The sequence below is a fragment of the Coloeus monedula genome (assembly GCF_965178545.1).
Source record: "Coloeus monedula genome assembly, chromosome: 18".
Lineage (NCBI taxonomy): Eukaryota > Metazoa > Chordata > Aves > Passeriformes > Corvidae > Coloeus > Coloeus monedula.
The window spans coordinates 3,009,309-3,034,791 of NC_138798.1; the positions used below are offsets into that span (position 1 = coordinate 3,009,309).

Here is a 25,483-nt window from a genome sequence, read left to right on the forward strand (position 1 = left end):
TGGTGGCATTAAGGACTGATGAAAGAGCAGAACAGACAACAAAGTGCTCAGACCTGGAAGGAGATAAATATATAAAAATATGCTTTTTGTGTGTTTAAGAAAACAAACAAACAAAAAGTGATTGCTGAAAACAAATTGGATCTTTAGGCTGAGCATCACAGAAACTGTGACAGTAGTGGGATCTAAGGTTTTCTGTACAACAGTGAAGCCTGTGTTGCTGGAAGCACCTTAGAAACCCTGCATGTGGTGGGACCATCCCCCTTGGGCCATGCTCCTGGAGATGGAGAGTGGCTTATGAGGGATGTCTTTCCTCGTGGTGGTGCTTAGAGAGCTCGATCTGCAGCTTGCAAAACCTAAATGATTCTAACGTAGCCTGTTGATTGCTCTCTTAATCCCACTGACAACAAATCCCACTGGTGCTTTTGGCTTGTCCTTCAACCCATCTTCGCCTCAGTTTCCTATTAATTAAAGAGGGGGCAATATTAATTGATTATCTATTATCAGAAAGACTCCTGAGAATCAGTTGGTCAGTATTTACAGAAGTTTTAAAAGCATCATTACTGCTGTGTGATCACGTTAGGAATAAATAGCAGTTTGGAGTTTTGGCCTGTTCAAAGCTTTTAAGGAATAATATTGGTGAAAGTCCTGAGTGACTCTCACATTTTAAAAGTCTTGGGGGTGTGATGATGTTAGTGAGTCTAAGGCTTGAGGAGAGTATCTGTTGCCTGGTCAGATGCATTGTGTGTTGATACTGAGGCTGTTCTTCCTTTCAGATATGTGATACATTGAAATATTTTAAATTGGCTTTACCCACTCCATTTTTCTCCTGCAGCGGACGACAGATGGTATCTGCAAAATAAAGCATCTTTATTCCCTCCCTTACTTTGTTTTCTGTTCCATTATCTCAGAAGCTCCCATTTGTGATGCTGTTTTACTGATACTGAAACCAGGTGCAGAAACCAGGTTTCCAAGGAAAGGAAAGGTTTTAGTCTTAGAGCTGCTGGTGTGGGATGTTCTTCTGTCATGTAACAACTGGGGAGGGCTGTGGAGCATTCATCAAGGAATGACTTGAAACTCTGCAGGATTAAAAAAAAAAATCCATAGCTTTCTTTCTTCTTTTTTTTTTTTCTTTTTTTTTACTCCTGGGAACATATTTCACTTTGTAGACTGGATCCAGATGTTACAACTTCCTAGAACTTCAGGGAGTTGAAACTGGTTTGTGTGTGGCTCCTCCTTGGTGGAGCAGGCAGCCACAGGACAGTCTTCCATCCAAAATTAGGAAATCCCTTTCCAGGTTAAAAGCAGTGACAGAAGACTGGCTGATTTTTCAGTGCACAGTTGATGAGGAACAACTGAGGAGATAAAGTACGTGAAGTGACCAGTTTGCCACCCTGACTGTGGGAAGGTCCTTCACTGCAGCACTGTGGGCTGGATGTCACTGTAATGTCCCTGCCATGGTGTTGTGAGGTTTTGGGAGGGGAACACATTGGTTCCTGCAGTTTGTAGCTGTGATGACAGGGACATTTTGGCTTTACAGGCCTGCGGAAGGTCATGGTCCGGGCCCACCGACAGGCCTGGTGCTGGCAGGATGAGTGGTACGGGCTCACCATTGAGGACATCCGGCAGCTGGAGAAGGAGGCCCAGTTGATGCTGGCCCAGAAGATGGCCCAGTTCTGCAGTGACAATGACCCTGAGCAGCACGGTGTCAAAGAGGCTCCTGGAGAGAAGGACGTGGAGCCCAGCACGGGGTCACCTGCAGACACCGAGGATGCCTCTGCGAACAGCGACGCGGCCTCCGGCAGGTCGCTCACCAAACAATGGTCCACCTCCTCCAAGTCCTCACGGTCTTCAAAGAGAGGAGGTAAGATGCTGCCAATGACTTGGTCTTCTAAACTCTTGGAGGTTGGGCTTTTGGGAGGTTGGACCACATCTCCTTGGGGCCAGGCGCCTTTGGGACAATGTGTATTCGTCCTGTGATGCCTTCTCTGCTGTTGCTGCAGGCTCAGTCTTCTCAGGTGACCTGTTTTGGGGTTGGGAATGTTTCTAGTTGTCCCATAATTGTGACTCAATGTCACGTGGCAGAGTTTTTGCTGATATCAAAAGCACAGAATCTGTGAAAACAGCATAGAGGAGCAGGCAGGAGCTGGCTGGCAGCACGGGGGCTCAGAAGACAGCCAGCAGCACAGAGCTAATTAGTCCTTGTTACCCAGGAGCCACTGGTGGCTTTATAAGGCCCTTCCATGGTGTTCCCTTCTGGATATCTGCTTATCCTTGATACCTGTGTCACAGCAGGTATCTTGGCCAGGGTTCTGTGCCCCCACATGCCTGTCATTTCAGAAGGGGTGTTTGACTCCATAGGGCTGCACACAGTGAAACATCTTGTCAGCTGCTGGGGAGATTAAGGCAGGAACCCCCAAAGGTACGTGGGGGCTGCTGCCTTCCCCTGGTGATGATGTGCAGTAGCTGTTTGGAGACATAACCTCACCCTGGGATTAAGTGGGACTGTGGATCATGTCTGCATTCCCTTTGAAACACCATTCAGGAAGCTTTCAGGATTTTGATGTTAAAGCTCTGCTGTGGATACCCTGTAAGGACTCAGCTTTGAGTCTTGGATTTTATTATTCACCTCTCCCTTGGGACTCACCTCGTTTTGCTGTACTAAACTCTTCCCTTCTTTGGACTGTTCTGTACAAAGGGGTGAATCTCTGGTGAGTTACAGCCACAAGGTTCAAACCTTCAGCAATTCCCTCTCTGTTTAGCCAAGTGCTGCTGGTAGCAGGGAAATAGCAGCTCTCACTGCAAGGGGGGGGGGGGGGGGGGGGGAAATCTTGATTTTTCTGAAAACCCCAAGGGGCAGGATTTCTTCCAGTGACGGTGGAAGGGAACATCTGGGTGAGTGAAGCTTCTTCATCTATCACATGCACTAAATATCGGGAGTTGAGCCTCCCATTTTTATTTCCCACTCCATCACTGATTTCATCGCAGGGTGAATGAGAGAGGAGCAGTAGTTTTACCTTGCCATGACTCACTCAAGTGAGCCCCAGGGAAGAACCTACCAGATGCTTCATAAATCACTGCGTAAAGATAAAAATACTGGCTACTTTGCCTGCACCAGGATTTTATATTGATGCACCCATCTCCCATTATGCTCTTTGCACAAACCCCCTCTTCCACTGCTGACATGTTCACTGGGAGCTGGAGTTCTCAGACCTCTCAGGATTTCACTTGAAGGTTTTCACTGGGAGCAAAGCATGAATTTCTTTTCAACTGCAGAATGTCTCAGCTTTTACAAGGAAAAGTAATGAAAGAAATTAATTGTGATGTGCTGGGAAGTACGTCACGCAGATATTTTAATCCTCCTTCATGCTGGCAGCACATTACCATATGGAAGCAAGGAGGGCTGTCGCGACGCACCGCCACCTCCAGCTGAAAAAAATGCCTTTTCTCCAAAAGATCTCCTTTTCTCCACCACCCGAGCGAGACCTCTGGTGATGGCAGGACCCTGGTTGCCATCCCATATGTTATTACATCCTCTATTTTTAGCAACTGTTATGCGAGTGCCTTGACGTCACTCCAGCGTGAATTAGCTCTGCTCCGCCACCTCCTCGCTGGCTGCTCCCGAGGGGTGGGCGGTGTGGTGCTGGGGGCTGCTGAGCTGCAATTACATGACTCTGCACAGGGTCTCCATCCTTGTTCCATGTGACAACCGGCTGGGAGATTAGAAAGAATTGGAAGAATTTTACTTATATATTCACCTCTGTTGAAACAATAGCACAAAACGACTCATGCGGCTGTCACAGTAACCGGAGCCTTTCAGGCTCTTCTAGATGCTAAATGAGAACTTGTCAGTCTCCTCAGGTCTTTGCTGGGTTAGGTGGCTGCTGTGAGCACTTTTTGTGCTCTGTGTGACAGGCACGAGGGGACAAACCCTCTCTCCCATCATTCTCTGGACAGCGCTCCCTTCAGCAGGCAGCTGCTCTGTGACAACTTCAGCTGGGAAGAGCTCAGGCTGGATCGTTGCTAAATTATAGCTGAAAAGAAGAAGCCATAATGTCTTTATATTTAGCTCAGAGAACTCTGGAGGGGAAAGTAAAAGGGAGTAGGTAGGTGTGAGAACAGGAGGGCAAACAGCACTAAAAGGACTTTGGGGTTTCTCCTTGCTGTCAGGACCACCGCTCCGACAGCTCCCTTTGAAGTAGTCGGATAGCATGTTGTTTAAATCATTCAAGTTTAAAGTTTAAATAGATCTCTAATTCAATTTGTGTGGAAGCAATTTCCTTCCAGAAAACAGATTATTCCTCTCCAGGCTGCTCTGCTCAGCTACCCACCCGAAAGTTAGCGAAGCAGAGGCATGGCTTGTGTGCTGATGAGAGGCACGGAGAAAGCTTCCAATCAGCCTGCTTCCTTCCTAATTGCAAACTTTAAAACCCAGCTGATTTTGCACGTCCTACTAACAATTATAAATAGCTGCCATTCAAAATAGCAGAAGAGTGATCCAAGCAGCTTTGCTTTAATGTAGCATCTTGCTGGCAGGTTCTACCAACAGTAAACAAACAGGATCTGTAAAGCGGTACACTGACATCACACCAGCATCATCGGGGTTTTGTGTTTTTTAATATTGCAGCAGTGAATTTTCTTAGAGAACACATGATTCTTCCTCCAGCAAAGATCATGTTGGGAACTCTCCGTCTTGTCGATGTCGCGTTTCGCATAAGGCTTTTTTGTTTCTTCCAGCAAGTCCCTCGCGCCATAGTATCTCCGAGTGGAGGATGCAGAGCATTGCCAGGGATTCAGATGACAGCTCAGATGATGAATTCTTTGATGCACATGGTATGTGGAGCCTAAATCACCATCGTTTCTTCCCTGAAATGGTGGGGTAAGAGAACGGAAGGCATGAAGGGCGGGGGGTGAGCAGGGAAGGAAGCGAGACTTTTTTGTTTTGAAGTCTTTTCCTTTCTAACCATGACATGCAGCTTCTTCCAGCATCACCCAGCAGACTCTTACATTAATGCAGCACCATTTCAGGTGCAGTCTGAGCTGTTTGAGGGGATCTTGAACAGTCTTAGCCCTAGGGGTTGTATTTTATTTGGTGCAAATGAGTGTGCGGGAAATCCAGCAGTACTAACTGGGCTGTGGGTGTGTCCTAATGATTCACTGTGACTGATTATTTTTCTAATTTGTTTTTTAATCAGTAAGAGCTATGATTAATTGTCCTGTCTGGGCCTGAAGAGACCCAAGTTTGCCTTTATTAACTCCTCATTCTACCATTCCAACAAATACAACAGCAAATGCAACAAGGTACTTCAGGTGCCAAAATTAATCAGTGTTGATTCCAGAATTCTCAAAGTAATTTTGATTATCTGTATTAAGAGAACGCTGTTATATTTTTTTTCTCTGTGCATGTGTGTGTAAACAAGCTTTGTTCCACTGCACCCATTTTATATGTTGTACTTAATGCAAATTTAAGCCTGAAGGGCTCTGTCTCTATTGGCAACAGATGGACTCTTCCCGGCTGGTCTGATGGAAGTGAGAGGTGCAATATTTGTGGATGAAGTTGGGAAATGCAATTGTTAAAAGATGACACCCCAGTTTTGCAAAGCAGAATTTTGCTGATGCGCAGCTGAAGTTCAGCCTCCAAAACTGATAGCATTGTGTTCCAGAAAAGTTCTCCCATGAGTTTTTAGGCATGGGTCTCAAATTGTGGGGTAGAAAGGGGTGTGTTAGTGTAGTGACCTGCACAACAGCAGCTGAAATGGCCAGGACACGTATTTGGGATAAATGTGTGTCTCCTGCCAGGAAGGGGATGGGCCAACTTAGTTTAAGTGTCTTTATTTATTAACTTATGTAGCATTTACAACAAGTATGTGAGGGATTTATTGCAGCAATACACATACAAGGGAAGAGGAATGAGTCATCCAAACGGCACCGTTGCTATCCACACGCTTCTTGCCTTTTTAATTACTCAGTAATAAAATTGAGAATGAGACAGCTCTGCCTGGGATCCAGGACCCCAGGGAATCCCTGGCATGCTCCTAACAGGCCTGGGAAAGGGACTTAACAAAAACGAGCCTTGTGCACCTCTCTTGCAATACTTGTAGGAGGGTGCTAAGAGTAAAAGCAGCTGCTCTCCTGCGAGCAACAGCGAGTCTCCGTGTACGCACAGTTTGTCCTCTGCAGTCGGCACAGTTGGGTTGAAAAGTCTGCCTAAATCTGGTGGGATTTTGGCTCACGAGTCAAAGCCTTGGCGTGTGTGTGCAGCTGAGCAGAGCCCGTCCCCAGGAGGGACCTCTCGGTGCCCCTTGGCCCGCAGAGACTCCGGGTCTGTGAGCAGGGATGAGGCTCCACTCGCAGCTCATCCTGCCGGGGTCGGTACCATGGGAACTGGCACGGCTCAGGATGTGAGTCAACACCCAGCAGAGTTCCTCAGAAGTGCTTCCCATACACACACACAAAATTTCCTCGCAGCGCAGTGGGCGTAACCTGAGCCCGAGAAGATTCCTTGTCTCCAGCTTCCCACTCACCCTCATTCACTGGTAAAGATAGTGACAAATACAGTAATATCGAATATCTATCCTGTAATAAATGCTAATAATGGGAGTAATATCCCATTCAGGGATCACTTGAGCAGCAGTAAGGGCTGTAATTAGACCTCTCAAGGAATTAAGTTTAATATTTAGATTAAGTTGCTGGAAGAGCTTTGAGTGCAATCGTCCTCTTAATTCTCTGCCAGCACGTGTGTTACAAGCCTGTGCTTTCCACTTACTCTGGACAGGCAGCTCCACGCTCCCATGTGCAGGGAAATTGGGATTGACTCAAATTTTTTCCATGGTTGAAAAAGGAAATGGCATGCTGGTGCAAAATTTCCAGGTTGCTCTCTTTTTATGGTCAAAGTTGAAATAGAAGCTCCTAAAAATAATCATGCTTTGCTTGGATCTTCACTTAATGCCCTTCATACGAATTTTTTTTAAAGCTATTGCTCAGATTTGCTGAAAAGACTAATATATTTCATAACCTTTTTTTGTTCCCCATTGTGGGATTCTTCCAGCTAATTATTTTCTTCGTAACTCTACAGCAATAAGAAAGGGGAAATCCTAGTCTGGGACTCTGAAGATTACAGCTTTTAGATCTTCAAGACATCTGTAATTACTGCTGTTATTATGTTTAAAATTCTTTATTAAATTTGCAAGCCCAAAATTTTCAGGAAAGACATACTAAGCACAGAAGTATAAATAAATTAGAAAGCACTTAACCGTCGTAGCAGCAAAAGATACATCCTCAATGGAAAAAAAAAAAAGAGAAAGGAGAGCTCCCCTTTGTATATCTCTTCCTTTTAATTTCACTTGAGGAACATAATATTTTTTGGGACCCTTGTTCTTTATTGACTATAGTTGAACTGAGCCAGGGGATTTGGAAGATACTGAGGTAGGAAGGAAATGACAGATCCATGCTCTGTGTCTCATCTCTTGAGGAAATCAGCCTGGGGAGGTCACATTCCCTTCATTGCTCCTGCCTTTTTAGGTGTTCAGTCCTATGAGCAACAGTGATCCTTGTCCCTGCTTCCCCCAAAGAAATCCCACAGCTCTCAAACGGGTCTGGGAGGATCCCAGTGGGAATCCTTGCTTTGTCCTCTCCTGTATTGGAGCATTCTGGCTCCAGTCAGAGAAAATAGCAAGACAAAGGCCAAACATGGTACCTTAGATGGTAGCATTAAAAATCCAAGTTACTTTTTTCCATGTTTTAGAGGTTTTGTTTTTTTAAATCATGCAACTAAACCATTTTGTTTACTTTTCAAAAGGTGCTTTGGTTTCTGTATAGCAAAAGCTGGTAAAGTATATGGTTTATTATGACTTAAATTATCCAAGTGTTGATAGATTGCATAGAGTTATGGGGCCTTGGTTTTATTTAAAATTCTATTCTGTGCTCTTGTCTGGGTACATGTTTTTGTGTGTGTGACTCTCAAAAAATCTGTTTTTTTAAAGAGGACTTGTCTGACAATGAGGAAATGTTCCCGAAAGAAATAACAAAATGGAGTTCCAACGATCTGATGGATAAAATTGAAACCCCCGAATGCGATGATGTCCAGGGTAATTCTTTTCCAAGTACAAACTGCATGTGCTGTTTTACTGTATTTCCAGGCAATTGTCACAGCCTCATTGTGAACAAGGTAAAACTTGTTATCCTTGTCTCACAAAGGGAGAAGCTGAGACAGAGCATAAAAATGACTGCCCGGTGCTGCCGAAAAAGATTTGCTCAGTGGGAGCTGGGATAGATTTTGATTCTCTTTTATTTTCCATGTTGGTTTGGCTCCTTTGTGTGACAGCCAGGATTCTCTCATATAATGATGAAATATCCCAGCTCTGTCTTGAATGACTTGAATTTCTTCTGACTCTTCTTTCCCTTTGCTCCATCCTTTGTTCTTGACTGTATCTGCGTCAGTTTTATTTTCTGCTCATCATTATGAAGTGGTGAAAGGAATCGGTAGCTCCTCAGCCAGAGCGATTCACGGTGGAAGGTGACACTCAGGCTTTCTGGTACAAAGTCAAGTCTGTGTAGGCACAGATGTAGGAATACATCAGATCTCTACTCCCCAGTGTAGTTCAAGCAATTCCTTTTATTTTCCCACAAACCAATCATTTCTGACAGTTGTGCAGGGATTTCCCATTGTTGCCATCCTTAATAAAGCAGCGGTACCAGATCGCTGTAATGAGAGAAGAGCTCACTAATGTCCTCAGCTCTTACCCAGATTATGAGAAATTGCTGGAAAATAAATGACCCAGCATTGCCCAGGCTTCTCAGGTGGAAAGAGGCAAGGAGGAGGGAGAGGGTGATTTGGTGAAATAATGAAGGAGATGTGAGGCATTGGAACAAGCAGTGTCTTTACGGAAGAGTTTCCTTACTGAAGAGCATCTGGCAGTGCTGACATTCTACACCTCTGTGTTTCCAGCTGACTTGTACCAGGAGACATCAGCAGAGTACCACGTTGGCTCCAGCGTGGAGAGGCTCAGCATCATCGAGGTGAGTGCTTTGGCTTCTCAGAACAAGATCCTTCGTTGGTGGAAGGTCTCTGTGTGGGATAAACGGGTCCCTTTGCTGTCAGCAATGTCTTGTCTCCATGTGCTGCTGAGCCCCAGTAACACCTGTGTGTGTCCTTTTGTACTTCAGATTTAAGGGATTTTTCTCCCATCTTTTGAACATCATTTAGAAGAAGCTGTGTAGTTTGCAGGCAGCATCAGGTATCCAGCTGGAAAAAACTGGTGATCCTGTGGGGATCAGAGCAGCTTGAGGCTGGGTAGGGCTATCCTGCAATGGCAGATGAGCAAGTGTGGGAGTGGGAGAGCACATTCCTGCAGCACCAAGGTGCAAAGGACAGCACTCAGCTGAAGCCCACAGTGTGGAGCTGCTCAGGGTCTTGTGTGGAAACCAGTTATAGCACAGCCTGTGTTAGTGCTCTGGGCTAAATAATAAATAAATAACACCACACTGACCCACCCCAGCTTTCTAGACTTGTGCAGTTGACCCCAGTTTTCTAGACTTGTGAGACACCCCGGGGTGACTGTTCCTGTCCTGCCCTTACAGTAGCTGCCTGTCTGTGCTGCAGAGGTGGTGCAGCTGCTCTGCAGAGTGCCTATATTATGTCTGAGTGGTCCATCAAAGACCATGAGTTTTGGAATTACTGTTTGTGCCAGGCTCTGAGTTCACAGTGGTTTGGCTTTTCCATAATAGAATGAGAGCTCAAGGGCCACGAGGAGAGTGGGTGGCTGGGAGGGGAACAGCTCTGGCCACCTCAAAATAGGCAAGTCACAGCCCTAAGATTTCTCTTGGAGCTCAAGATGGTGTGGGAACCTTGTCTTCCTCAGAGGGCTGTGCAAACTCAACCCCCTCCTGTTTCTGCCTTCATTTTAGAAAAAGAACAGACTTCAAAGCAAGATGAAAAAGACAGTTATTTGTAGTTGTTCACAAGCTGTCTGCTAAAATAGTATGAAATTCCTGTGCCACCAATTGCAATGATTTTCAGGTTAAAAGCTTCCCTCACCAGAAGGTGGTTCAGGATTTAGGTGTTTTAAGAGGCTCCAGATCTTACAAGGAAGTTCTAAATTGTTACCTCCACCCTTAAACGAATCAGCAGTTCCCCACTTCCTTCAGAGCAGAGGGTAATGTACTGAAAGGTGCCTCCAAATCACTGCTGATAAACTTCTGCATGACCTGAGCATGGTGACTCATGTTGTTCTCCAAATGAGCACTTAAAATACTTGTCTGGAAGCAGAAGAGGTGCTGAGACACTTCGAGGGCTCCTCCTGTGCCTCCACCCAGGGAAAGGTTCACTGTGCAGGTGCTAAAACTGGACTCAGAGAAGGTTTCAAGAGCAGCCATGAGTATGGTGGAACGGCACTAAGTAATTAAAGGCCATTCTTATGCAGGAGGTCTGTGAAAATCGTTTTTACAGACTTGGATGTGAATTTTAATACCTCTGGTGGGCTGTGTAGTAAGACAAGCTTTAACAGTATCTGGTAAAAATGTAATCTAGTTGTTAGGCTGCTAATGTGTGCCTGGGCATGCTTTCCTCCCACCAGCAGGCCTGTCAGGGACTCAGTCGCTGCTCAAAGGACAACAGGTGACTAAAGATGCTAGAATTAGAACAATTTGCCAAGTGGAAAACGCTGCTGCCTTCCACCCCTTCCATACCCCCTGTCAGTGGCAACAGGGAGTTGCTCAGGATGTTCTCAGGTGTTGTCTTTGCTAACCCAGGCATCAGGTACAGGAGGGTTTGCACAGATCTCAGAGGTGTGGGATGGATGATTTGAGTCCGTGTGGGAGCTGTAGACACTGAAAGCCCTGGTAGCAAATAGATTTTAAAAATAGTTACTGCTCTGTTGTGTTACAATATGTGCACATGGATGGATGCTCTTGTACCTGCCTGGGGTGTCAGGATTGGGCTTACAGCTCTTCTGGCAGGGCATTAATGATAAGGGTACAATTCCCTCCTTCCCCCAAATTACAGCTTGTGTGTTTAGGCAAGGAATTGGTTCAACACAAGAAGCAAATCATCTGGGCAGCCAGATTAAAATCCCTCACTGTGCTCATGCAGCAGTCTCGCAGCCACGTGCTGGCCATTCCTTGGGTTATAGGGCCATCAACTTTTTTCAGTTCCTCTCTTGCAACAGTTTAAGCAAATCTGAACTCTTATTTATAACTTCTGTGTTAGGCAAACATGCAATGACTGATCTTCCCACAACTTCTCAGTAACTTACCACTTGCTGACCTGTTTGATCTCATTTGTTAATTTTGCTGAATGTGTTTCACTGCAGCTCAGCACCCCACAAAAAGCAACACCCATCTCTTATTTCTGTATTTTTCCACTCTAATACACACAAGAAATGTCTTTACTGCTGCCATGTTTTACCTGGATACAAACTTTCGGCATTCCTTCTGCTTCTGACGAGTCAGGCTGAGGCTGTGTGTGCATTTGTGCATGCACAAGTGTAGGATAAGAGACCTGGAAGGAGTACTCAGGTTCTCAGCTGTTGTATTCTGGTGTATCTAATGGCCTTTGCCACAAATTAATTTGCCGTAAATGAAGTGCAGGTCTCCCCTTTGAAAAATGAGTATTTCTGTTTCTCTTCCATCCCCACCTAGGATGAATCAGTGCAGCCATTAATGCAGCCAAGTAAAATCCATGTCCTCCTCTTGGTCCTCCACGGAGGGAACATCCTGGACTCAGGAAGTGGTGACCAGAGCTCTAAGCAAGGGGATGTCAACACCATCACAACCGTGTTTGACACGGTGATGAGGGTGCACTACCCAGCTGCTCTGGGACACATTGCCATCAAACTTGTCCCTTGCCCAGCCATCTGCTCCGAAGCATTTTCCCTGGTGTCCAGGTAAGTTGATGCTGTTTCATCATGGAGTGGGGGTTTTTGGGGGTTTTGTTTTGTTTTATTTGTTTCCCTGAGATGTTCTGCATGTAGCACTGAAAGCTCTGACCATGCTTTGAGAATGCATTTATTAATGTACCAGCAAGGCATTCAATCTCGATTTCATACTTAGCTGGAGTGAATACGGTAATCATGCAGCACAAGTTCTGAGATTGATTTATTCTAATTAATCCAATAAATACTGAGGATTTAATTCCTTGTCTGGGGGTTGTTCTGTCAGTGTAAGTGTGTTGTCCTTGAAGATTTACGTTTGATGGGAGGGAAAGATTTATTAAGCTCTCACCCATTCACAGAGGAATAAATGGCCTTCCTGTCTTGAGGCTTTTTTTATGAACAACAACACTTGACTGTACTGTCTGCAAGTTGTTTTCCCCATCTTCCCACTGTCTCTTGCCCTCTTCAGCCTCAGCCCATACAGTTATGACGAGGGCTGCCTGTCCAACAGCCAGGATCACATTCCCCTTGCTGCGCTCCCGCTGCTCGCCACGTCCTCCCCGCAGTACCAAGAAGCCGTGGCCACTGTCATTGTCAGAGCCAACCAGGCCTACAGTGAGTTCATCAAATCCCAGGAGGGCACCTCCTTCAATGGCCAGGTGAGCCAGGGGCTGCTCAGGCCACAGCCGGAGGAAGAACAAATGAAGCAATTTCCTTCTGAAATTCTCTCTTTGCTTTCAGTGTCTCAGGAGGGTTGGAAGCGTGCCAGTGTTGGGCTGCAATAAGGAAGTGTTGTGCTTTCCATTTCTTTCTTTCTGAGAGGGAGAGATTAGTGCTTGTGCACTGTCCTGAATCTTTGGGATTCAAAGCAAAGTCTGAGTTTGTGTTCAGAAATGAAGCTCCAAAGCATTGAAGTTAATCAGGTTTCAGTGTGACACACCTTGCCCGAGCAGGAATGCTGCCTTTGTTACTAAACGTGGTCTCTTCCCCATTGCAAACCAAGGCTGTTTAAGCATTCCTGGCTTTAAAGGACCTTCAGCAGCTCGTGCTGGAGCTGTTGCACCCATGGGTTTATTTTTTGAGACTGTGCAGCTCCTGCACCCCATAAAGAGCATGACTGAGCCTCACACCTCTGAGCAAAGTGACTCCCCAGCCCCACAAGAGCAGAGACACTGGAGGAGCTGTCACACTGCACTGCTGTAGCGTGGTTTATCCATCCTGAGCTTCTTCCCAGCCAGCCCTCTCCTGCCCAGGCATCTTGGTGCTTTACTGTGCCTGTCTGCCTATACCTTCAGAGGCAGGACAGTGTTATCCCCTCAGGATACAAATGGGCAGAAGCTTTCCTGAGCTAGCACGGATAGCTGGCAAGGGAGATCTAGCTTGGTTTCCTGAGTTAGCACCGGGATCAGGGCTCTGTGTTACTGTCCTGTCACTCCAGTTGGCTGGTAGGGACTGCCAGGACACCTGAGCTGTGTGAGAGAATGGGAGTCTGCAGGCAATGACAGATTTCATGGGCTGAACAGTTTTACTGATGAAGGCACTGGGCATCCTGTTACTCCAGCTTGTCTGGCTGTAATCCAGCGCTCTGTCCAACCGTTAGTTCTGAACTGAAGTCAAGGGACTTTTTTTAAAATTTCCTTTTTATTTCTCCTCCTTCTCCTCCCCTGCTTCTGTTGCCTGTCTCAGGTCTGCTTGGTAGGGGACTGTGTTGGAGGGATCCTGGGATTTGATGCCTTATGCTACAGCAATCAGACCGTGTCCGAGAGCCAGAACAGCAGTCGGCGAGGGAGCGTTGTGAGCGTCCAGGTAATGCTGGCTCCCAGTTCCTCCATGGACCCTGTTTTTAGTAAGGATCTCCTGAAACAACAAAGACTATTCCTTATCAATGGCAGACATGTCTTAAGGTGCATATGGGTGTCAGTTTGGGTGTGTTTGCTCTAAAACAGGGACGTTTCAGCCTCTGGTGTGAAGTGTGAGGGAGTGATTGAGCCTGAGATTCTGTATTGGCCTCAACTGGATCTTGGGGTAAATGGGGAAAGGAGGATAGGAGGGAGGTGTTATAATGTGGGTGTATTCTTAATTCAGCTAAATCCATATACTTCAAATCCCAGGATACCGACCTTCTGTCTCCTGGAATAACAGTGAACAACAGCCACTGTTCCAGTGGCTCTAATCTGGAAGCCAGCAGACACCTCAGCAGGAGCAACATTGATATTCCTCGTAGCAACGGAGAAGATCCAAAGAAGCAGCTGCCACGAAAAAGGAGTGATTCATCCACCTATGAACTGGACACGATAAAGCAACATCAAGCCTTTCTTTCAAGGTAAGATTTAAGATTTGGAAGGAACAGATCCAGCAGTGTCCTGGAGTTGAGGGTGGTGCATCTGTGGAACCTGAGTGTTGCTTTGTCATCCTGTGATAAGCAGGGTGGAGGAAAACAATTTAGATTAGAGGGTTATCGATTTCAGTGTGTTGTATATGCAAATAAAATTAACAGCTTTCTTGCTGAGTGGTACTGAGAGAATCCAGCTTCTGTACTGCATCAGTGTTGCAATGGCAAGAAGCCCTTTGAGCTGTCGTGTGACAGCCAGGGCAGTCAGGGAACTGCTTCTCTGCTGTGCTGCGAGTGTGGGATGGAGGTCAGAAAGCAAATGGAGAAATTGTGTAGGGGAACTCGCTGAAGCAGAACGGGGAAGCCAGCATTGTTAATTTTAAAGCATCTCTGAAACCTGATCTTGAGTTATTCTGTCCCCTGCCAGGGCTGCTTCATTTCACCAAGGGCACATCTCAGATTTGTTAGTCACTGCTGAAGCCCCCAGTATCATATTTTCAAGCTTTTTCAAATGGACTTTCAGAATGTGTCTGTTAACAGCAGTCTGTCCATGGCCACTGGTCATTCAGGGATTATTTCTGTAAATCCAGAGGATTTTTCTGGCTGAATCTTCTTCTTCAGCCTCTGGAACTGGACAGCCCAGACCTTTTTCTCCTGCAGGCCTGGAGGAACTGCAGTAAATATGTTCTTAATCCCTCTTCCCTCATGTCCCAGGAACTGGGGAGCAGTGTCCCCCACAGCAAACCCCATTACCTGCATTGCAGCTGTGTCCAAGGCTGCTCCTTTTGCCCTGTGCTGAGCTGAAGGCTTCTCCTGCATTTCTCCCCCTCCATCACTACTTGGAGTCATTGCTTCAGCACAGGGACTTCTGTTGTCCTGCCACATCAGGGCCCTTTTGTAAATGATTTATAGGGGAGAGAAGGTGTCGAAGTGAATGTTGTTGGTGCACAGAGATAGGGTATTCAGAAAGACAGCTGCATTTACAAAATCCACGATAAGGTTCTTGGCTATTTCCAGCAGGTTAATAAAAGGCAATCAGGCTCTTGTTTTTGCCTCCTCAAAACAGTCTCCTGCATCACAGGAGAAAATATGAGTCGTGCAAAAATGTGCTCATTCTCCTCCTCGTTATTGACCTCAGGGGCACAGACTCAGTTAAGGAAACCGGGCTGGCATCTTGATGCATTTTTACACCTATTTTAGAATAAGTGCTGGGCCTGATGGGGATAATGGATTGCTCAGTTTGTTGTTCTAAATAGCTTTGTGCTGATCCTTCCTGTTCCATCTCTGAAGGGCTGTGCCTGCACCCAACATGCAGCACTTGTGGGTCCCTGGCAAGAATTGTCAGCATTCAGTGGGGTGACAGATTGGTGCATCTTTACTTCTTTAGAGTTTTTATGTGTTTTTAAATGTCCCTTTAGAACTTGGGTTAAAAATGTCTGGCTCTTCCCAGAACTCAAGACCAGGATTCCCTCAGGGAAAGGGACAGGTTGAAGCTGCAGTAGCAGCTCTCTCTGCATGTCTCACTCAGCTCTGTGGTGCAGGGGAGGCTGAGGAGCAGGGGTTCACTCGTCCCCTCCTGTACGTCAGCACGACGTCGCTCCCACGCCCGTCCCTGGACCTTGTTCTCCCAGCCAGCACCAGCAGAATGCCCTGTTGGCCTCTGCCACCAAGGAATGATTTTTTCCCATGCAAAAACCAAGCCCTAGTGTGACGTGGCTTCGAGCAGGAGGTTGGCAGAACAGAGCCAAGTTTTCCTCCTGGGCTCGGCAGACGGGCAGCCTGGCAAACAGGGACCTTTCTGTCCGTGCCCACTGCAGATTTCAGCCTGTGCCAAAGACACTCATTTTTATTCATGTATCAGACCTACCCACTTCTCTGGGATAATGCCCAGCAAGCCAGAGCAGCATCTGGAGATTACAATCACACATTTATTTTTAAATTCAGTCCTTCTGCACAACTACATTATTTCTGGCTGTGCTGTACTTGTATTATTGTAAATGAGTTGATTTGCTTCAGAAATCCATAAGCTCTTGTTTAATTAATGCACACAGTACATCTGCTGCTTTTTAAAGGGAGAACAGGGCACTGTAGGTTGCTTGGAGCATTATGGATCCAGAGTTCCCCTTGGCTCTCATTTCTTTTGTTGCTGAAAAGACGATACCAAGTTCCTGGCAAAAGGAGAGAAGCTGCCCAAATTGCTCAGTGCTGTGCCTGCTCTGTTTCTTCCCTTCCCCACAAAGAGATGCTGTGGGAAGCAGTATGGAATACACCAAAACCCCCTGCACCCATCCTGCTGTCGGGATAGCTTTTCCTCTGGTGCCTTTGTTGGAATCCCGTCGCTGTCACCCTCCCTTCAGCAAAGCTGAGCGTGTCCTAAATGACTTTGCATTCCTCACACACAGCAAACTTGATGCATTTCATCTTGTTAGCTAAAGCAATTGTAGCTCCACCGAAGGTGGCTTGTTCTCAGATGTGTTTCAGGGCTCTGCAGCTCAGCACTGTGATCTCAGGCAGGCTCGTTTGCATCACAGGAACAGGCTCGTTTTAGCTGTCACTGCTGTAACCTCCCGTTCCTCCTGCATTTGACACCACTGTTTTGACTCCCCGTGATGTGTGTGTGTCTGGCATAAGTAACTTATCATTCCCTGGCTGGGAACCGGGAGAGCAGAGCCGTGCATGTGCGTGTGTGCAGCTCCAGAGGGAACATGACAGCGCAGCAGGAGCAGGCGGAGGTTTAGCATCCTTTGGGAATGGTGTTCAGCAGAGGAGCTGTCTCTGGCATGATGTGTTATTTGCTGTGGCAGGAAGGCAAAGTCTGCGTGAAGCCCGGTTTTCTTCCCCAAAAGTGTGAGCGTTTGCAGCTGCTCCTGGGCTGAGTGGCTGTGTCTTGAGGGGTCTGTGAACAACTGCTCTGGTGCTGAGGATGGTGGGGAAGAACAGCCCTGTTTTGGGATCACAGCAGTGCTGGAGTGTTGGTGCCCTCAGAAAGTGGCCATGATGAGCCAGAGCTGTTGCACATGAGGATGTGACAAGTACTGGTCACCACCCAGGGTTTTGTTTTGGGGCCACAGAGCTGGCAGGAGACTGTTGGATTTGCGTCATTCCCAACTCCAGGCCAGTAAATTCTTTATCCAACCCAACTCTTACGGGATCCATTTCTCCTACATGTTTTATAGAACCTGTTCTGATGCTTTTTAAAGTGTTTGCAAACACCCTCTTAAAGGCACTGCTGGTACTGCCTTCAACTCTCTGCTTCTAATTATAATGAGACAACCCACTACAGCTGCCACTGGAATCTGTACAGCCTGGAGAGCAAAGGAATTTGCAGCTTCGTGCTTTTGGGTGGGAACAGAAGCATCCCAGAAAGCCTTTTGTGAACCAGGTTATCAGTGTTACACATCTGTCATTTTGCATTCCCAGATCTAGACTGTAAAGAAGCAACTCTCTCTAACGTGGGGGTGGATTCCCAGCATTTTCACCTGAGTGTTCCTGCTGCTGCTTCTTCAGTGTCCAAGGAAAATGTGAATTTAAATCTCTGTGTTAAGCCTGTGCATTGCCCAGCCTGCACTACACAGAGATGGAATTTTGCAAACATTTTTTCCACCACAGAGGTGGAATCTGTCAAACAGATTTGGCACCTGAGAGAGGGAGGAAAAGCTGGACACGTTTGATACAGTAGCAGCAACCACAATTTTAACTCCTTAAAGAAGAAGCATTTTGAGGAGATGGTGTGTAAATGAACCCACTTGAAGCTTGCATTTGTACATCTAAGTTATGCCAGTGCAATGGGGTCATTGTGGGTTGATTAGCACAGTTCCTTCACTGAAGAGATAGAAATTATATCCACTGTCAATCACTAATCCAGGCTTTAATTATGAAAACACAGAATAAAATTCTGACTTTATTTTCTGTTCTTCTCCCAGTTTACATTCTAGTGTCCTGAGAAACGACCCCACATCCAGGCGATCCAGCAGCTCCACAATGTTGGATGGAGGAAATATTGGGAAGTTTGACTTTGAGATCACCGACTTCTTCCTCTTTGGTTCTCCCTTGGGTCTGGTGCTTGCACTGCGGAAAACTGTAATTCCAGCTCTTGACAGTAAGTCCTGATGCAGACTGCTCCCTTGGTGGGTGGTGTAAGCACCTCCTGCTGCAATTGCAGGAATCTGGTTAAAGCCAAACATTTCTGTATCATATTTATTGCACCGTAAAGAAGCAGATCTCTGTGTGCTCTATGCACCACAGATTACATGATTTCCAAACATGAAAAGTACTGGATAATTCTTGAGTCTGTAAACATTGTAATAACTTGTTTCAGTTGACTGAACTGGGAGATGAGGGAGATGATAAATCCTTTGCAATTTTGTAACCCGACAGTTGTCCTTTTCAGAGACAAATATTTACTCGTATTCTAACAAGTAATATTTTGAGACTTGAGGGATTTTTTTTCTTTGTCTTTTTAGTCTTTCAGCTCAGACCAGCTTGTCAGCAGGTCTATAACCTGTTCCACCCTGCAGACCCATCTGCTTCACGCCTCGAGCCTCTTTTGGAGAGGAAGTTTTACCTTTTGCCCCCCTTCAGCATTCCCCGGTACCAGAGGTTCCCGCTGGGCGATGGCAACTCTGCTGTTTTGGGTAAGTCCCTCTGGATCCACATTAGCTGTTTAAGGGGTTACAGCCACATTTTACATGAAGTTATCCACACAGTTGGGAATGGTGAGAAAGAGGATTGGCCCTGTAGCATTAGCCTTGCTCCTGATATACCAGAAAAGGAATTTTCTTCCAGTGAAATCAGTGCCTTGTGTCCCATGTGCCCTTTGTTTGTCACACAAGGGCCTCCAGCTGCTGAGGGTCATCAGGTGGTGACCTCTCTGTAAAGGCCTCTGTTCTACACCCAGGCTGGTGCTTGTGATTGAGAGTGAATGAAGCACAACTGAGTTGGCAGAATTTAGGACTTGGAAGGCCAGTGAAGACTGGAAGGAGCAGAGTCTACAGTGAGATGATGAGATGATTTACTTGTTTGCATCCTATTTGTCTTAATATTTGAATCATGCAGGGCTAAATGAAGAAGACTGTGTATCTAGAGCTGGATAATTCTGGTGATCTTCTAAATAATTTTAAAGTTAAAAATCCAAAGAAGTGGTCTTCTATGTATCAGTGCCTTTAAAGATTGTAATTGCTCAGTCTAGAAGTCTGATTTGTTAAATGGGCACAAACTAAACCCCATGTTTAATGAAGTGAATAAAATGCTTTCTGCAGGCCCCACTCACTTGTCAAATTTAGCCAAGATCTTGCTGCAACACTTTTAAAAATGGATCCACCCACAACTGCATTTGTACCCAGGCCAGTTACAACAGCTCAGGGAATCTATAGCAACTTGAAAAGCAATTTGCTTTTTGGGTGTATTCTAGGTATCAGCTGCAAGGGGCTTATTACAAAAAAAATGACAGCTAAACATCTTACCTTCTTTTTCTTAAATACATCCCAAAGCCCCTGTTCTCACTGAACCCAGAGGTAGAGGCCCCATTGATACTAAACCTGTGCTCTGGTTATCATTCTGGACAGCAGCAGGAATATTAGAGCCTTCCTGGACCTCTGAGTTGGCTGTATTTGGAGAGACACTTGCTATGCAGTGAAGTTAAATGGCAATTAGCTCTTCTATGAGAAGGGCAGAGTGATTGCAAAACCTCCAGGTCTGAGCCTTGTTATTTTAAGAGATACTGCTCTGCCTTGATGAATAAAACTGACAAAAACCAGCTTTAAATTCTCTTTTCCTGTAAGACAAAGCCTCTTCATTTTCTTATCAGAAAGTAACAGGCCATTCCTTTCCATTAGAGTCAGTGTTGTGATGGACACACTACCCAGAAGGACTAACCATGATTCACCAAGCTGCTCCTGAAGTTAGTGTTCACTGGAGGGCACTCCAGAAAAGTTAATTGCTGCTATAATCAAGCTGTGTGTTCTGCTGATCATGTAAAATCCAGGTGCTCAATTATAATTGGTTCTGTACAAAACCTTGTGTCACACTGCTTGTGCACATCTCCTCATGCACATAGCTTTTTTGGGAGTTCACAATTCAGAAAGCCTCTCAGGCTGTTTTTTCCCCCATTTTCCCATCTGTACTAAATGCTGGTCCCTGTTTCATTTCAGTGAACTTGCAGAGTAAAATCAAACTCACATCCCTGCGTACTCCTGTGCTTTGCACTGTGTAGGCTGTGAGTCTGATTCTTCCCTTACAGCATATTTTTTTCCACGCATAGTAAAAAAGATTTCTCTGGATCTGCTGTGTATTGATGGATTTGGCTTAGAAGGGGGTGAAGATGCCTCCCTTTTGTTGTTGAAATGCCATCGTTGTGTTCTCCTCTGCTCCCAGTTAATCTCTGATGTTGGTCTGTTTGGAAATCACCCCTGTTTTGTTTCTTTTACTCTATTTGAAGGTTGTCTGTTCATTGAAGACTCATAATTAAGTGCTGGGGTGTAACTGTTTGTATGTTTAACACTTTGTGGCCGCATGTCTGTTGTTCTTTGTCCTTCTGTTATGTTTTTTTTTTCCCCATCTGCTTCTAGTTGAGACAATCCAGAACAATCCCATCCTCCTCATGGAAAGTAGCCCTCTGGGTGCTCTCCAGCACCAGGACAGCTTCATGGAAACAAGTATCCCTGTTCCCGTACTGAATTGGCAAGATGTTTCCAATAAAAGTGCTGGTTGTGCTGAGTGTGTGTAATCTACACTTTTGTATTGTCTGTGGTGTTGGGTTCTTGGGGTCCTTTTTTGGAGATCACACTGTTGCCTCCTGGAGTTGAAATCTTCGTGCTGTGTCTCAGGCTGTGCCACACGGAATAACCACTGGGGATCATGCCTGGATCTGGGAGAGCCACTTTGGACACAAGGGTTTGGGATTATAAACTCTGTCCCATTCTGGTGTTGATGCTGGAAGGGGAGCTGCTGCCATGCACGGACTGGTTTCCTCTGTGGTGCCTGTGCTGCTGGAAAGAGGCTTTGGCAGAGACAGTCCCAGGTGACCCTGCTCATGTGGTGCTCACCAAGGGCAGGATCCCTCGGGAAAGGGGTGTCCTGCAGTGTGCAGCTCCCCAGCAGCCACGAGCCACCGTGCCCAGAAGTCCAGTTGATGTCCATGTCACACCAGATTTTGTCCCTTTGAGTATTTCATGTTTGGACGCTCCTCGTGGCTCTGCTGAACACAGCACTGAGGCTTTCAGACCCCAGGGTGGCTCTGCGTGTTGGTTATTTTAAATCAATTTCTCATCTCCTGCCTTAAAAGCAAAGTTTGATGCATTTGTTTTGCCTTATTTTCCATCATCAGTGCTGCATGGCCTCATTTATTCTGATTGTGGCTGGTGCTACATCTGCAATTTTGATGAGACTTGCCTTTGTTTTGGTTTTTTTTCTTCCCTGTGTGTCTCACTTGCCCGTTCTCGTTCCTTTCTTGGTGTTTTGCATTGAGAGCTGGGTTCTGCTGCCCTGTTTGTCTTTAACAAGCTGACCCTCACTGTCCCTGAGCAGTTTGGGCTGTTATGTGGTCATACAGCACAGCAACATTGCTGAGTTTTCCAGGTGGTCTCTCTCTCTGTCTCCCAAAGGTGGAGAGGATTTTTAGGTGTGCAGTTGCCGTGCTGCCTGTGCTGTGAGGTTCTGTGACAGAGCAGAGGGAAAGGATCTGGTACTATTGATTGATTGCTTTGGAGGTCCCTGATGAAATGCCATTTCACTGTGAGCTGATACTGCCTGTGGTGAGGACAGAGCTTGCAGAAGCATCCCTTGCCCATGGCAGGGGGTTGGAATTAGATGGTCTTTAAGGTCTCTTCCAGCCCAAAACATTACAGGATTCTATGATTCTCTGTTTTTCACATTGTGAGTTAAGAGCACAGCATGTCCAAGCAATTCTTGATGTGAGTGTAGCAAGTGCTGAATGTCCAAGCAATTCTTGATGTGAGTGTAGCAAGTGCACTGGACTGCAGGAGATTTCCAAACTCACAAGAACTCGTGGACAACAGAAATCTGTTGCTCTTGATCTCAGGGCAGTGACTGCAGAGTGCCCAGCACTGACCAGTGACTCCAGTGCAAGCAGGGCCTGGCCTGTGCTGAGCAGCTGGCTGGCTTTTCTGTGTTTTTCAGTCTTTTTGTTTTTATTGAACCGTGCACATTTTTTGATTGCTTTCAGTACTTCCCGCTTTGGTGCAATAGCTCAGTCCCCAAATAGCACATCTCAAAATCTGTCATTCAGGTACCCCAAGGACTTGCCTGAGAGGATGGCTCAGGGCTGTTCCCTTATAAGAACGCTGAGAAATGAGTCTGTAAGCGAGAGAGCACAGTATCAAAATGAGTATTAAAGATTCTTAGGTAGGCCAAAACCAAAAGTTTTTTGGCTTCCCACGTCCACTCCCCTGGAGTGCAGTTAAATCTTGGGTCATGGCATGGGTTGTGCCATGTGGTTCCAGCAGCAGCAGGTGCTTTGCTGGGAGGGTGCTCAGGGCACTGCTCCAGCCAGGCTCCTCTTCCTCGCTCTGGTGCAGTGGCCCTGAGTCAGCCCTGAGTCACAGTACAAAGTGCAGTAAACAAGGGCACCTCTGTCCCCGTGGCTGTCAGGACCTGAGCTGTGGCTGGGGATGCACCTCTGCAGTGCAGGAGACTTCCCATGCTCCCATTAGGAGCACCTGGCTGCAGGTGCTGGGGTCAGTCTGTGCCAGCGTGGCAGCATCTGTGACATCCCACCCTGGTCACTGCACTCCCCAAAAAAGCCCCCTTGGTTTCAAAACTGCTGCACAAGGGAGGTGGTGCAGAGAATCCACAAATTCAGGAAATACGCTGTTAGGTTTGTGGGTTCTTTCTCCGAGTCAGGTCTCAGGATTTTCTTTGGAAGTTGCTGTCACTGCAGCTTTGGTGTGGAGGAAGCTTTTCTGAGGGGGTTGTAATGCATAAAACAGGTTTTTCTCCACATTTCCTGCCCTGCCTTTTCCTGGCCTTCGTTTTTCTTAGAAACTGCCCTTTCTCAGGGACAGAGGGTGTGTAGCCTGGGGAACAGGCTACACACAAGAGCAACCTGAGTGGGCAGGAGCAGGGGAGTGCTGCTGTCGGGTGGCACCTCATCCCCTGCAGAGCAGAGTCCTGCCCCCAATGCAGGCAGTGCTGAACTGCACAGTTCAGTGATGCTAAAACACCTCCAGCTTTAACGGGAGTGGGAATTGTTCCTCTGGTGGCACCAGAATGGGGCTGGAAGGGCTGTTGAGGTTGGGTGCATTTGCTGCGAATTCTTTGTATTCCAAAATCCCTGGTCCCAGAAAAACAAGATTGGCTAAAAAACAGGAAGCCCAAAATCCCACTGTTTCTTCGTTTATTCACTTTCTGGGTTCTCAGAAAGGAGTTGAAGTTCAGGCAGAGCTGAGTGAAGATGGGCTAATGGAGTCAAAGCCATGACCACCCCAGGCAGGACCATGCTGGGCCCAGCCTTTTCTCCTGAACTTGTCTTCCTAATTCAAGCCACAGGTGCTTTAGGTTAAGGGATTGGAAGGAAGTTCAGGTTTCTCTGGTGGTTAAACCTGAATCTGGATTTTTTCCTGACACAGACAAAGCCAAACCTCTCCTTGCATCTGAGGGGGGTTCAGGGAAGCTGATGGTCATCACCTGTGTTGGGGCACTCATTTGGCAACACAAGAGCAGGAGCACAGGAGGCTCTCACAGGCAAGAGAACAGAGAGGGAGGGATGACCAGAGAAGAGAGGGTTGTTCAGGTCCTCCAGCAAAGGGAATGAGACCCTTTACCCTTGAGACCTTAGTGGGGTTCAGTGCAGCTCCTGTTCTCCACTTGGATTGTCTCTTCTTGCTTGTGCTGGTGCTTTGTACAGTCAGAAAACAGCACTGGCCTGGTGGGACTGGCTGGGCTGTGGATCCTGGTCACAGCCTTGACAGCCAGCAGCTTGAAGCAAGGCAGAAAGAGGGGGAAAGTGCTGAGAAAGTGATGCTGCTAATGGCCTTTGAGGCACAACGTGGGCTGTGTGTGCAGCTCATCAGGTCAGGCTCCTGCTAAGGCTCAGATCTCACAGTCCACAAAGCTTTTACACAGAGCAGCTTGTGGCCTGATTTTCCCTGCAGAGAACAGAACTCTTACTGACACTTAGCCACACATTTTTTTGCTTCATACATTCCCTCTCCCTCGGCTGCAGCAGGATTTGTGTGGCCACAGACGCTGTTGCTGCGAACGGAGAGATCGGAGGGAGGAAATCAGTAGCCCCAAGCAAAAAAAGATTGATATTAAAAGAACCCAGTTGCTAAAACAATGCCCTGTGTCAGCCATGTGCCAGGATTAAATCTAGGGATATCTAAACAGGCTGGAATAGGTGGAGGATGTTGGTGTGTGGAAGTAATGTGCTCATGTTCTTTCTGGTATCTCCTGTCTGATACCTGGGAATAAATTCAGGTGCTGCTCCTCAAGTGCAGCAGAGATGGGCAACCATAAAACCATAATGAATTGCTTTGCTTTTGCATGTTAATGCCACACTGGTGCTGCCTGCTGTGAGCACCTGGTGTTGGCATTACAAACCTCTGCCCTGCAGGAGCTTGGGATATCCCACTTAATTCGGCCTCACAGCATCCACAGAGGGGTGGATGCTCTTAGCCCTGTTACAGAGAGAGAACTGAAATGCAGAGATTTTAGTGTGACTTTCAGCATCTCTCATTTTGCCACTCCTGAGTGTTTGAGGTCCTTTTGCCTCCCATCCATATATAAGGTCTGTGTGAGCATGATTTTAAACCCTCCTTTCTGTATTCATGTACTAAGGGGTTTGGCCTAACTTGGGAAACCTCAGGTTGGGATTTAAAAATCCAGACCTGCATGCTGTACCAAAAAAGCTCTGTTTTCTTAGAGCCTGAGTGCTCCCTGATCTGCTGACTCCAGTGGGAGATACAAGTGCTCAGCACCAGACTCCCTTCAGTAGCCCTTTCTCCAGATGAACGAGTGTTGGCTGTATCCTTCAGCAGTAAAATACAAGTCCAAATTTAGTCCCTGCCAGGCATGAAGATGTTTTCTTGATTTTTGTTTTTTAATAATGCTTCTATCTTGGAGACATTGATTTAAATTTCAATATCTCAAGAAAACAAATACCCCTTTCTAAGGTTGTTTTTTTGTTGTTTTCCTTACCTTGGTTATTTTGTCTCAATGTGAATATATAAAATTGTGTATATTCACATCTGTATGTATGACACATGCTTGTTATTGCTGCTTGAATAAGTCTGCCTGGGTTTTTCTTTGGATCTGGCTTTTGAGCTAC

General features: G+C 46.4%; 1 protein-coding gene across 7 annotated transcripts in view; it reads left to right on the top strand.

The window, feature by feature from the left end:
- The window catches only part of PITPNM2 (phosphatidylinositol transfer protein membrane associated 2), a gene marked incomplete at its 3' end in the record, with an annotated part of 123,084 nt that overhangs the window by 85,858 nt on the left and 11,743 nt on the right, over positions 1-25,483 (top strand). For 5 of the 7 annotated variants that reach the window (XM_082293555.1, XM_082293560.1, XM_082293557.1 and 2 more), the window contains 11 exons: positions 1,538-1,861; positions 4,735-4,830; positions 7,980-8,084; positions 8,945-9,015; positions 11,635-11,879; positions 12,337-12,526; positions 13,554-13,673; positions 13,979-14,190; positions 18,123-18,298; positions 18,663-18,833; positions 20,766-20,915. In XM_082293555.1, coding sequence (XP_082149681.1) covers positions 1,538-1,861; positions 4,735-4,830; positions 7,980-8,084; positions 8,945-9,015; positions 11,635-11,879; positions 12,337-12,526; positions 13,554-13,673; positions 13,979-14,190; positions 18,123-18,298; positions 18,663-18,833; positions 20,766-20,915 — 1,860 coding nt within the window. The remainder of the gene's footprint in view (positions 1-1,537; positions 1,862-4,734; positions 4,831-7,979; positions 8,085-8,944; positions 9,016-11,634; positions 11,880-12,336; positions 12,527-13,553; positions 13,674-13,978; positions 14,191-18,122; positions 18,299-18,662; positions 18,834-20,765; positions 20,916-25,483) is intronic. The other 2 variants (XM_082293559.1, XM_082293561.1) reach the window with 1 other exon arrangement.